The sequence below is a fragment of the Trichechus manatus genome, unplaced genomic scaffold (genome assembly GCF_000243295.1).
Source record: "Trichechus manatus latirostris isolate Lorelei unplaced genomic scaffold, TriManLat1.0 scaffold00223, whole genome shotgun sequence".
Taxonomy (NCBI): Eukaryota; Metazoa; Chordata; class Mammalia; order Sirenia; family Trichechidae; genus Trichechus; species Trichechus manatus.
This window is the reverse complement of record NW_004444159.1, coordinates 2,287,015-2,301,161: the sequence shown is the minus strand read 5'-3', so window position 1 is coordinate 2,301,161 and position 14,147 is coordinate 2,287,015. Positions and strand designations below refer to the sequence as shown.

Here is a 14,147-nt window from a genome sequence, read left to right as displayed (position 1 = left end):
TTGGTTGAGATTCAAGAAATGTTAGCTATTAGTGCTTGCTAAAATTTGTAGCAGCTACTGCTGCTTACCTAATACAGTGTTTTCTGAACTGCTTGAAGCCTGGGTTATTTACTGTGCTATAGCTAGATCTGAGAGGATTCTGCATTCAGAGTCAGTTGGCAGGGATTTGGGTGTTTTCTTCCCTTAAGGTTCTGAACAGTTTGGCAGTGTGTCCAAAGAGTGGATTGGAAACCAGTAAAAATGTTAATAATTTAATTGTGAACACTGGTGATTCATATGGTGTTTATGGATTTTTTTTCAGATAAGGACTCACAATTACAGATAATCAAACAGGCTAGAACTACAGATGGAAAAGATGGTGATTGTTCTAATCAAAGTAAGTGACATCATAGTTTGATCTAACTGATGAAGCAAATTATTTTTCCCCACAAGCACTGATTACTAATTTTCTTCAAGAAAAATCTTGTGTAAACAATTACATGGGAAAGGTTAGCTTTTACATTTAACATTGGGCTAATCTGCTTGGCTTTAATTTCATCTGATCGATGTTTTCAGCTTAAATAAACCGGAGTTTCACTAGGACACTCTCCTAGCTAGGTGCTCATGCTTTGGAGTTACTTGGTAGGTGAGACTGTCAAGTAAACAATTTTTAAAATTATTTAGTAAATAAATCTCATCGGGTGAGACTGTCTTGCCCTGAGACTTTCCCTCTCTTGAGAATGTTGAAATGCAGTGTACAGGGAAAGGCTTGGGCTAGAAGAGATCCGTATCCACAACTGCCCTCAGAGCGTTACCCCTTGAGTGAGTGGGTTTCCAGTCTTTCTGGTGTTGGACTTCTTTGAGAATCTGATGTATGCTAGGGATCCTCTTCTCAGAAAAAAGCACAGAGTCTTACATATAGTTTCAGAGAGTTTGTGGACCTTTTCAGGCCCAGCTTTGGAACTGGGTTGAGAATTTCTACCTGGGACTTCAGCAGAGACTAGCTTGGAATTTTTTTTTTATTACTAGGTTGGAATTTTTAAGCATGTGCTTTTAGAAAATTGAAAGAAAACATAATCCGTCAAAAGCATAGACGTAAATGAGTGAACAGAGCTTAGATGTCTGAACTTAAGTATATGTGTAGCCACAGCATGACTGGCCCTTCTTAGAAGGATTCCTGAGTTGTCTTCTTTGAACCCTCTGAAAGTTGCTTTCTCTGGACACACTACCTTTTCCCTCACTCACTTACCTTTGTCTGTCTAGATTACAACAACCAGAAGCAGATTTCTTGTATTTCCTGTTCTGAAGGCCCCATTTTTGTCACTGTCAGCTAAATTTCAGGTTTTTTCTTGAGGCAGACATTCAATTTGTCTTATTTGTAGAGACTGCTGGCCTTGATCAGTGAAACTTTCTTCACCCCTGTTATTGCTCCTGTGTAGTTAATAGACCAGTGAAAAAGCAAAGAGGTTTGTATTTATTTTTTTGAGGGTTTAATAGTTAAAAGACTTTGACTTTTAACTAGTTAGAGAGATTTACTGAAATTTTTATTTTAGTTGAAAAGAAACTTGGAGATCATCTCATCCAGCCCCTATATTTTGCCAATAAGGAAATAATCCCTGTCTGATAGCAATATGATAAAGTTCTGGTGGATTTGCTCTAAATGTCGTCAGTTCTTTTGTTTTTTAAAAGATTCTTTTTTTTCAAAGCTCTTTTATGTATTTCGTTTCTCTTTTGCAACAAACTTGTGATAGGTTAGATAATTATTTTCTTCTATGTTAGGTGAAGAAACGGAGGCACACAGAGTTTAGTTAACGTGCTTCTGTCAGGTAATAGGACAGCTGTATCTAGAACCAAGTTCCGAATTTTGGCACAAACTCTGAACTGAGTTATTGTGCTTTCTATTAAAAACTTTCTGCATTAGTGAAGTCTGTGGATCAGTATTCTAGCTATTGTTCAAATGTATTCATTATTTATTATGTCTGAGAGATTAAGTAGAACAATATCGTAAACTTCAAATCTGTACGTGTTCCCTGCTACTGTCACTGCTGTTCATTGTTCATTCTACTTTGATTAAGCCTGTTTTAAAAATATAAATCAGCTGTTTGACCGTGTACAACTGACTTCTCTGAGTTTCCTTACCTGGAATATAAAACTATCTTGTAGAGTTGTTTGGAGCCCTGGTGGTGCAGTGGTTAAGAGCTTGGCTGCTAACCAAAAGGTCAGCAGTTCGAATCCACCAGCCACTCCTTGGAAACCCTATGGTGCAGTTCTACTCTGTCCTTTAGGGTTGCTATGAATCGAAATTTTTGTTTTTTTTTGGTGTAGCATTGTTTAGAAGAATAGAAATAATGAGTCTGAACTAGCCCTAGCTCAATAATTGGTAGCTATTATTGTTTAAGTGTAAACTAATGTATAGAAAACCATATTAAGATGATGACTGGGTGAGGATTTTATATATGTGAGTAATTCAGAAAAATGTCCTAAGTTTTTATCTGTATACTTGATTAATAAGGAAGATTTGGACGTTGAGCTTAGTTCTTAGCAAAGCGAAGAATTACGTAGAATGAGTAGTTTTTTGAATAGGTAGTTCAGAGGAACTTTTATTTGATTTTGAAATTTTATACTATCTTAAATTAAGATTTAATTGTTAACACTATTTTTATATACTATGTAACCCTCTTAAATGTTTTTTTTCATCCTGTGTAGGGTTCTGCAATTTCTAAACAGATTGTATTTGTGGCCCACTTATGTGTTAGACATTTTTTAAACATCTTACCCTGGGATACTAATCTCTTTAATATATTCTTTCTTGTTGATATATTTACTTTGAAGGAGGAATGACTAACATGGAAAATTTTATATATCCCCGTTCAATTAATACTATGTTATGTACTAAAATGTAAGTTTTTTTAATGAGGTTATATGTATCTTTTCATCAGTCATATCAGGTCTAAACTCAGTGTACAGAATTCTCAATCCATTAACTTTGGTGAAAGCTTGAACAACCCATTAGGTCTCCTTACTTATTTTCAGATAGAGTTACTTTGGTTGATTTTATAACCAAGATGTTAATTTCAATCATAAACAATCATTTTCTGTTCAGTGGTTTATTGCTTTCCTTCAGCATGAAAGATTTAAATTGCTGTACTTTAGTTTCATGAAGTATATTTGAGTCATGGACATGACTTGAAGATCGGTATACTGTAAAGGAACCCTGCAGAGACAGGATGTAATGGTTCTAGATACAATCTTCTTCTATCACGTATGAGATCTTGGGCAAGTCATTTTACTTCTATGGGCCTTAATTTCTTTGTCTCTAATGCTAGGGAATTGACGTTGTATGAATTCTTACAGCTTTAAAATTCTACATTTGTAACTTTGAAACAATATCTCTTACTAATATTGTATGTCATGTGTTTAAATACCCTATGATGGCAAAAGTGACTAGCAGGGAAGAACGAGAAATGAAATTACTAAAGAAGAACATAGAGGGTTACAGAATTACTATGATTATAGCAATTCGGTTGTACCTGAGTTTTGAAAATTTACATTTTATGTAAACATAAGCTTATTTAAGTGTGTTTACCCATATCTATGTTCTGAATGATTTGTATGTAGTTTGTTGTTTAATTTTTCTTCCACTTCTTCTTTTTCAGTAATTGGGGTGAGTATAAAGAGGAATTAGGAACCTGAGTGTGCTCCTTATTTAAAGATACGCAGTATCCTTTTTGCAAACGATATCCTTTTAAAAGTATCACTCAACTTTCTAAACTTTATTTTGATAGCTGTCACAATATTATAGGCTTGACTTGGAATTTTGGTTGAGTTTCAAGGAATTTAAGTATCAGCCTTCACCATAAAGAAATTTAAGATAAATAAATCAAAGACAATGCCAAAATATGTTAAGGAAGAAATTATATTTCTTTGTTTAAAAATAATGAATAGGCCAAGATTTATATAATGCATCGTTGTTTTCTAATCTTTGTTTTTTTCTCCTAGATTTTCATAGCCTATATTCAAAGGAATTAGGTTTATCAGAGCTAACTCTGATAACTCGCTTTGATATTATAAAATTAAGTGTTTTAACACCTGTCTACATAAAAGGACTTTTCCTAGTGCCGACCAGAATTAGAGTAAAATCGACTGACCTGAAAGGGGATCCCTTCTCCTGACTAACTCAAAACCCTTTGACAAACACCACTGGCCATGCATTGTTGTCTGTAACTGTCAGCTGGGAGCTCAGGCTTAGTGTAGTGCTCCTGTTAAATTGTAGGCAGATCAAAAGCCATCTCCCTTTTGAGTTGTAGTGCTTAGTTCATAGGTACATAGTATGCTCTTATAGGAATTCTCTTTTTTTTTTTTTGCCTCTTTACTAAGATGTTAATGAAGTTAGACTTTATCAAATATTAGTATTTGGGAAGAGTTACCGATTTTGCATTGTTCTGTGAACCTGTTATTGCTTTAGGGTAACCCAGCAAACATTAAAAGGATTCCTTTAGTAGCTCATGTTTTTTGTGTATATTAGTGAATAATGAAGTCTAGAAAGAGTCGTATTAAATTGCTTTATTTACAGTTAAAATAATTTTTTGTTTCTTTGAGAAAATTTCAATCTCAAAACAAAAATTTTCTTCAGTGTTTAATACATCATATCCAGGTATTGTATATACTTTTTTTCATTAATGAACAGATTTTAGAACGTTCCATAAGTGACTGTTGGGGGTGGGGGATTCCTATTAACTTTTTTTCAATTAATTCGGTTAAACCAATATGCTTCTTCCTCAGGAAATTAAAAAGAATTTATTCTCAAATTAATCTGTGTTTCTCTGGAAGTTTGGGATTTCTGCTACTTAATTAATTGTTTCTGGCCCTCAGCGCTTAAGCTAGTGCACAAGTGGGAAGTGTTTTGAATATTGAAAATCAAGTTTGATGTCTCATACTAAAACGACATTTTTTTGAAATACATTTTTCTTATTTCCGTAGTTTTTGGGAGAGACTATGTGTTCTAACTATTAAAAGCAGATGTTTTTCCAGCTTTTGTGAGAAAAAGCTTATAAACAAAGTTTATACCTACTTTTATAACATAAAGTTAATATCTACTTTTGTAATGTGGATGGCCTTCTTAAAAACTATCATGCAGAAGGTTTTTTGTGAGCACATTCTTTCTTATGGTTGTTAGGCTTGCCCTTATGGGACCTGTCCCATGTTAGAGTAGCAGACATCCATGGTGCATCCTTTCTGTGGTTGTCTAGCATTCAGGATAGAGTAATCATTGCGTTTATCTCATAGATTGATACTTGGTGTATTTAGAGATTTCAATGAAGAAATCGTTTGTTAATATTGCAGTATTACAGCATGTGTTTAAAAATAAGTAGTAGATTTTAAGTTCACACTCCTTCATGTGTTGTTTATTTTTGTGGTTTTATTTTTACTTTAGGGATTTATTCTTCGCTGCCTATTGAAGTTCCTCTGAATCACAAACGGTTTGTTTGTGATCTAACCCAAGCTGATCGTCTTGCCATCTATGATTTCGTAGTTGAGGAAACAAAGAAAAAGCGTTCCAGTTCTCAGATCATTGAAAATGACAGTGATCTTTTTGTAGACTTGGCCGCTAAAGTCAATCAAGGTTTGAGACGAATATCATAGCTTTACATTTCTTGTCATACCACTTTGAAAACTAATCGAAATAGGATGCTTTTGCAGCATTTGATATTCATGTATGTATTAAGACATTTACTTAGTACATAAAATTTTGATCTCAGACTTTTACATTAAGCATGTCTTCCTTCTGTAAGAATGTTACTTAAAATTGTGTTGTTACTTTAATCTGTATACCTAAACACTATGGTGTTCAACCTGTGGCTAGCTGGGACGTTGGTGGTTCGAACCCACCATCCACAGGAGGAAGATGTGGCAGTCTGCTTCAGTAAAGGTTTACAGCCTTGTAAATCCTGTGGGGCAGTTCTGCTCTGCCCTGTGGGGTTGCTGAGAGTCGGAATGACTTGGCAGCAACTGGTTTGTTTTGTTTGTTTTGTTTTGTAGCCAGAGAAAAGGAATGATCCAACGCTATCTATCACCCATTTCTATATCGTAGAGTTTTTAGCATGTGTTTTGTGCTACACTGAAACATGGGATGATTGTGGTGCTGCTGCCTGATAACTCACAAGAATTGAAAAGCTCCTAAGGATATAACAATTTTATTCTCTCATTAGATAATAGTCGAAAATGTCCAAAATCCTACCTTGAAATCCTGGCAGAAGTGAGAGATTATAAAAGAAGACGCCAGTCCTATAGAGCTAAGAATGTTCACATAACCAAGAAATCATATACTGAGGTATGTTTTACATCATCTCGTAGAAAGCTTTGTTGAGAACAAAAATTTCCCTTAGTTTTCTAAGTCTCTTCTGTGGATTTCCACAATTGATTGGAGGTTTTCTGAAATAAAGTGTCGTCATGGTGGCTGCATTTAACCTGTATTTGCTCCATCACTTTCAGACCCACTGTTTCCCAGGAAAAGACTTTTCAGGCTACACAAACCTTATGTAAAGAGGTTTTACCGTATTATAAAATGACTACTTTTGAGAAGGTTGTATTGCCTAGTGAGGAGAGCGTAGGTTTTAGCTTCAGACAAATCTGGGCTTGAGATTTGGTTCTGCTGTTTGTCTTGGGCTGTTTGACTTGAGTAAGATATTTGAGCTTTTTACGGTTCAGTTTTTTCATTTACAAATCTTGCAGGATTGTTACGAGAAAAGATTGAAATAATGCACATGAACACAGAAGTTGCTCAATGATATTAGCTATTATCTTTTTTGCAGAATTTTAGTGTTCTTTATGTACTCTGCTTCTTTTAGTGTATATCTAGACTTGTTTCCAAATGTCATTTAATGGATAGAGTTAGAGTTGATGAATTTTTTGGTACGTGAATTACCCTGCCCAAATTCTACAAATAATTTCCTTATCGAATCCCTAATTGTACCCACCTTATTTCTTACTTCTCTGGTTTCAGAGACCTTCCATAACCTGGTTCCATTTACCAAGCATTTTGTTTTGTTTTAGTCAGTCATATCTTTTAGATTATGTCATGATTACACATCTTTGTTCTTACCTGCATGCCTCAATGCATGTTGTTTTCTCACCTGAAATACCTTTTGGTTTTGCCATTGTAAATCTTAATGAGCCTAAGGCTGTTTCCATGGGATGTTTGTGGACTCTGAGCCATCCACTGGCTTATTGCACAGTTGCTCAGTCCTGCACAGCTCAGGGAGCCCTGGTGGCTAACCAAAAGGTCGGCAGTTCAAATCCACCAGCCGCTCCTTGGAGACTCTATGGGGCAGTTCTCCTCTATCCTGTTGGGTCGCTCTGAGTCGGAATCGACTCGATGGCATCGGGCTTGGGCTTGGACACAGCTAAGTGCTTCATTTTATGCTGTCCTTTTTTGAAATTAAAGTATGTGTTTCAGACTTCTCTCTGCCAGTAGAGCTCTGGGGCCATGTCCTACTACCTTTGTGATTCTTAGAATCCTTCAAATACTTGGTGGTTCATCAGGTGTTTCTTCTTGAGCTCATACCCTTGCAATCAATTTTAAATGTTGCTGATCGTGTTCTTTGTATTTATTTGTTAACTTTTTATTATGGAAATATTCAAACATATTCAGAAGTGGATGGAATAGTATAGTGAACCCTTAGGTACCCATCACCTGTCTTGTTAACAGTTACCAGCATATTGGCCTGTCTTGTTTTATCTATGCTCCCGCTTACCTCGCACCGCACTTCCTACACTTAATCATTTTGAAACGAAAACCCAGATATCTTCATTCATAAATACTTCAGTATTTGCAAATCTTTTAATGATTTACCTTATCTCTGGTCATGGCTTTTTCAACATTTCATCCATTCCTAGCTTTATTCCTGTCCTGCATATTTTTTTTATTTACTCTGAACTTTGACAGATTTTAGCAAATATTTAGTGAGTACTTAGTTACTATGCGTAACATACTGTTATGGGGTATGTAAAGGAGACCTTGGGTGGCGTAAATGGTCAAGCATGCGGCTACTAACCAAAAGGTTGGCTGTTTGAATCCACCCAAAGAAAGGCCTGACGATCTGCTTCCGAAAGGTCACAGCCATGAAAACCCTGTGGAGTGCAGTTCTGCTCTGCACACGTGGGGTCTCCATGAGTCAGAATTGACTTGAAGGCAACTGTTTGTTTTTTTTTAAATGGGGTATGCAGAGATCAATGACACACAGACCCCACCGACAAGGAGCTTATAGATTAACAAGCGAAACAGACATTTCAAAATAGAGATTGTGTTAAGTGCTAAAATAGAGGTGAAATCCAGGTGCTGTGGGAGGAGGGAGAGCTTCTTTCTAAAGATGAGCTTGCTATAGGCTTCCTAGAGATGGGAGCATTTGAGGGAAAGGGACAGGCAGGAAGGGGAAAAGGAATGTCTGTTTATTGACTGTTTCCTATATGGCAGAGCCTGGCTAGCAGGCTCTCTGGAAACAACATCCAGTAATACGCAGTCTTCGAGGAGTTCACAGGCTAGAAGTGCCAGAGCTGGAATTGGAGTTCAGGTGTGTGCCGTCTATGTCACTCCCCTGGGTGAGACCTTGAAGTGTCTGAAGTGTTCAATAGGAGAATGGACTGAGGGAGAGGAAGTAGTGCATAAGGGTTTTTCAGGCAGAAGGATTAGCATTCCTAAAAATAAATACAAGTACAGGAGTTTTTTCAGAGAACTGTTAATAATCCAGGGTGACTAGAGCTTAGAGCCTCTGATGAACTGTATGAACCAAAACCACACCTATTGCCATTGAGTTGATTCCGACTCGTAGCCACCCCACAGGACAGAGTGGAACTGCCCCATAGGGTTTCCAAGGAGCAACTGGTGGATTTGAACTGCTGTTCTTTTGGTTAGCAGCCAAGCTCTTAACCACTGTGCCAGGGCTCTGATGAACTGTATACTGAGAGATAAAGCTGGAATCGACTACATGTTGTAGTAGAATCATGGAGGACTTTGAAAAAGTTACGTTAAGGAGTTTGGATGTTATTTTATTTTACTTAGGGAGCCATTGCAAGTTTATTTGAGCAGAGAAGAAATGCAGTCAGACCTGAACTACAGCGTATATCATTCTGAAATTTTTTTCTCTTGTCTTTCATACTTTTTTTTTTTCCTGAAAAGATTTACTAATTACGCATGAGGAAAACATACATGTGTATTTTAGTTCCATGTGTGTCTCCCTAGTGATTAGCCCGTGCTTGGTGGCATGGGTAACTAGGAAAGAGAAACATTTCTAATGGTTCTTACATTAAGGGATGTGTAGTCTAATTGGCAAAGAATCTGAATTGCCTGTAAGGTGTCAGATTTTATCATCTCTTTGGCTTAATAATTAGTTTTGTTAGAAAAACTATATTTGTAAATAATTTTAAATTTACAGATAAGATGCAAAACTATAAATAATACAAAGAACACCTGTGTACCCTTTCCCTGGATCACCTCTTGTTGACATTTTACGCCATTTGCTTATCATTTGTACTGTCTTCCTCACTCTCTCATTCTCTGTTTGTACGTGATTTTTTTTCCGAATTATTTAAGGGTAAGTTGCATACCCTTTTCCCTTAAATACTTAGTATGTATTTCCTAAGAATAGAGAAATTTTCTCACACAGTCATAGTACTGTTGTCAGCTTCAGTAAATTTAGCATTGATGCAATGCTTTCATCTACCATTCATATTCCAGTTTGAACATTGTTCTTCCAACTGCACATACTCCACAGTCTGTTGTGTCATAGCTCTTAGTGAATACTTCACTGGTGGTTAGCAATGTTTTTTCTAGCTTTATGCCCTTAATTTTTTAAATAGCTTTCTTTTCTGAAATTCTTTGCTTAACTCTCCTAGGTGATTCGGGATGTGATAAATGTACACATGGAAGAACTTAGTAGTCAGTGGCAAGAGGAGCAGGAAAAAGCAGAAGATGGTGCTATAAAGTATGTCTTTGTCTTTATTGATGAAAATATTCTTTTTTTAATCTCTTGCCTATAGTTATTTGTTTTGGCTTTTCTAAGACCATTAGTATAATTCAGTATAATACAGTATAATTCATCAAAATGCTTGTTTATTGTAATTGCTCAGGATTATTATACAGGAGTTGTTTTATGACATTGCTCGTTGACAGTTTTGGGGGATCAACCATATTAGTAAAATAGCTAATGAAATAGCAAAACATAAGAGCTGTGTCACTCTGACTATCCTCTTATTATGCATATTTAATTAGACCATGTAACCAAAAGGTTGGCAGTTCGAGTCTACCAGCTGCTCCTTGGAAACCCTGGGGGGCAGTTCTGCTCTGTACTGTAGGGTTGCTATAAGTTGGAATTGACTCGATGGCAGTGGGTTTGGTTTTTTGTATCATTAGTATGGAGTCCCTGGGTGGTGCAAACGGTTAATGCGCTCGGCTGCTAACAGTAAGATTGGAGGTTCGAGCCCACCCAGAGGCACCTCAGAAGAAAAGCCTGGCAATCTACTTCTAAAAAAATTAGTCATTTAAAACCATGTGGCTCACAGTTCTACTCTGACACACATGGGGTCGCCATGAGTCAGAGTCTACTTGACAGCAACTGGCTTATCATTGGCATGATATTGAATATTGAACTTTAGGCCCGTGTGTGTGTGTGTGTGTGTGTGTGTGCGTGTGTGTATATGTGCATGCATGTGCGTGCATACTAGAGGCTGTTTTCTATGGTTCAGGAAGGAAGAAAGGCGATCAGCTTCAGTAGATTCATGGCAGTCTGGTGGAAGCTATTTGGATGCTGAATGTTCACGACATAGGAGGGATCGAAGTAGAAGCCCGCACAAACGAAAGAAAAGTAAAGATAAGGATAGAAACTTGGACTCAAGAAGAAGGAAAGAGAGGTAAGTCTGTCACTGCATCATCCGATGTTGAATTCTTAACGACAAATAGGACAGATCCTTTCTCCGTAGACCATGTTGAGAAAATAGATTGTAAGAGTGAGTTAAGGTAAGTAGAGTGAATAATTGATGAAGATTTTAACATTCCCTGCATTTCAGTGAAAAAACCATAGCTCTAATGACATAGTTCTCTGTATGCATGTTTGATTTTAGTTTCACTTTGTTGTATGTCCTAACCAGGATATGTGAAAGTCAGGTCTAGGTAGGGAGTTTATTACGTCACAGGTATTTGCCTAGATCCCTTTCTTCTCTTCCTTCCTTCCCTCTCTCTTGTTTTTTCTCTTGTTGATTCCTCAGTTAAAAGATGTACAAGGTCTGAGAGATGATTGAAACTTTAATATTAGTTGGTTTTGTTCTTGTTAATGTCCCTGATAAAAAGTTTGATATCTGAGGAGATATGAACTAATACTAAAATGATGAATTTTAGGCAATTAATGTGTATTCTTATATTTCCAGCTGCTTCCTGGACATGTCTTCCTGCATCTCAAATTCATCAGGTCTATAATGAACTTACTATCGTTTTCTCTGTCTGTTCCTCTTTTCCTAGCACCCCTGTCCTGATTAGTGGGTTGACTACCCATCTAGTCACCTAAGCTGGAAATCAAGGGGTCATTTTAGATACTACTTTCTTGTCCCTTACCATCTGGTCAGTTCCTCTTTGCTGTTGTACCTGAAGATACCTCACATGTACCTCCTTCTCTCTGTCTCTGTTCTGGCCATCTGGAAAATGATCATAGTTTTCCCAATTGTTCTGCCTACCTCTAAGCTTGTCCCATATTAATCCATCCCGTAGTCTACTGCGGAGAGAATTTGACCTCTTAAAACTCTTCAGTGGCAAAATTCAAATTCTTTAGAGTAGTTCTCAAGACTCTACAGGGCCAGAGGTCCTGCCTATCTATCTAACTTTTTTTTTTTTTGGCCAATAACCTGTGAAATACGTAACTTATATCCCAGATAGCCTGAATTACTTACAGTTCCTCATCCACACTGTGCCACATCTGGGCTTTTCCAGGTAGTGTTCTCTTGCCTATCTTCTTTTTTTTAATACACCACTTGGTAAACTACTCATCCTGTTAAGACCCAGCTCAATCATTTCTGTGAAGCCTTTTTTTCTTCCCATATTCGGCAGAATTGATCACGTTTTCTATTTTATCACCACCTTACCTGGCACGTACTTGTTCTTCTACTTAATAGTTACTGTTCTCCCCACTAGGCTGTGAGCAGCATCCATGTCTTAGTTTTATATGCACAGTGCTTGTCAAATAATTGGCCCTCAAATGATATTCTGTCTCTCTCAGGGCCATTGATGGTCAGAAATTATCAGGCTTATTGGTTTGGGAATTTTGCTTATTTTCTTGTCATTCAGTTTTTAGGTTTAAAGCTATCAATGATTTAGTGCTTCTCCTCTACAAATGGAGTATTTCCTTAGTAAGCCCTTTTCATTCATATAATGATACTTTATGATTATACACAGTTTAACTGTGATTCTTTATCAGGGATCGTGTTCTTTTCACTTCTTTGGAGTTTGTTAGTGCTTCTTCCACTTAAGTTGTTTTTTGACATCTCTTAATCAATCCCTAGGAGTCCCTGGGTGGTGCAGTTTTTTGCCAACTGAAAGGTTGAGGGTTTGTGTCCACCCAGAGGCATCTCAGACGAAAGGCCTGGTGATCTACTTCTGAAAAATCAGCCGCTGAAACCCTGTGGAGCACCCTTCTATTCTGACACACGTAGGGTCGCCATGAGTCAGAGTTGGCTCGATAGCCACTGGTTTTGATAATGAATCGCTATTGACTTGATTACATAGAAGTCCTCAGAATCTAAACATGAAATAATTTTCCTTTAAAGGGTATAAACTGGATTTTAGAAGGAAATGTACTTCTCAGTAGGAGAAGGCTAATCTTTGATATCCACCCTGAGGTGGAATAAATTATAGGGAGTTGAGATAGGAGCCAGGATAAGGAAATCAGACAGTTTCTGAATCCCATCTATGATTTCAGTATTCTATTTGAAATGAATTCCCTGGTTATCAGTCATATATACCTACATTTCAAGTTAATTTTAAAGCAGAACTCCAAAGCGCAATTAAAAAAAAGTCTTGCTTATCTCTATTTCTGTTTTGTCTTTAGTTTTAATAATTCATTTACTATTGAAATCACTGTTTGTGGGTGGGAGGGAGGGGAAAAGGGGGACTCACTGCTTAGGGGGCACTGAGCTTAGGTAACAGAAAAATTTGGAAACAGATAATGGTAATGGTTGAACAACATGATAAACATAATTAATGTCATTCAGTTGTACAGGTGAAAAATGTTGAAAAGGCAGATGATTTGTTACATATATATTTACCACAATAAAACAAAATCACTGTTCAATTCTAAATGTGTATTTTAACTTGTTCTGGTTTATATCTCATGAAACTATGTTACTGTTGAATTATTACTTTACAGCTCTGATATTAAAATACCCATAGTTGTAATAGTGTTTTTTTAAATCTCTTTCATTTCAGGGATGGAGAAAGACATCGTAGTCATAAAAGAAGAAAGCAAAAAATATGAAAAATGACGTAGTTGTGCATGTATTAATTATGCTATGCTGTGATAACCAGTGTGCTGAAGTTTTCATTGTAATTGCCTTGAGTAGGGGATGTGTTTAGTGCTCAGATCACTATTTTTCAATAAACACTTATGCCTTAAACCGTGAGTACACTATTATGCCCTAGAACTTTGTTTTCCTTATGTTAATAGATGATATGCTTCCTGTTACTGATTGTTTCATTCTTTTTGGTAATTTATGTATCATAAGATTTCTTTAAAAATAACATGAGTAACGTTTCTTATTGTAAAGCATTAAACCTTCCAGATAAAGTTATGGCACCCTTGGAACACCATCTGTAGTCCACAGGCCCACCCCCATGGCTGCTACCATTTACCACTACGTTGGTGAACTATAGTAGGGAAAAACAACCTAAAGATCTACCAGAAGGGGAATGGTCTGGCTGAATAAAATGTGGTATAGTCATAGAACAGATTACTATATTGGAATTAAAAGGAATAAGCTAGATCAGTGTTAACATGAAGGGTTAAGGGCTCAGCTGCTAACTGAAAAGTTGGCAGTTTGAACCCAGCAGCTGCTCCACAGGAGATAGATGTGGCAGTCTGCTTCCATAAAGATTACAGCCTTGGAAACTCTATTGGGCGGTTCTGCTCTGT

At 36.8% G+C, this 14,147-nt stretch overlaps 1 protein-coding gene across 2 annotated transcripts in view; it reads left to right on the top strand.

Annotated features, from left to right (window-relative positions):
* Positions 1–13,638, top strand: part of SNRNP48 (small nuclear ribonucleoprotein U11/U12 subunit 48) — a 14,856-nt gene extending 1,218 nt beyond the window's left edge. The window contains exons 3-9 of one of the 2 annotated variants that reach the window (XR_002825968.1): positions 302–376; positions 3,636–3,643; positions 5,414–5,602; positions 6,189–6,310; positions 9,871–9,959; positions 10,720–10,884; positions 13,445–13,491. Coding sequence is in view for 1 of the 2 variants with exons in the window: in XM_023742905.1 (XP_023598673.1) it covers positions 302–376; positions 5,414–5,602; positions 6,189–6,310; positions 9,871–9,959; positions 10,720–10,884; positions 13,445–13,493 (689 nt within the window). In the remaining variant the exon portion in view is untranslated. Of the gene's footprint in view, positions 1–301; positions 377–3,635; positions 3,644–5,413; positions 5,603–6,188; positions 6,311–9,870; positions 9,960–10,719; positions 10,885–13,444 lie in introns of both variants that reach the window. The other variant, XM_023742905.1, reaches the window with a different exon arrangement.
* The last annotated feature ends 509 nt before the right edge of the window (positions 13,639–14,147 follow it).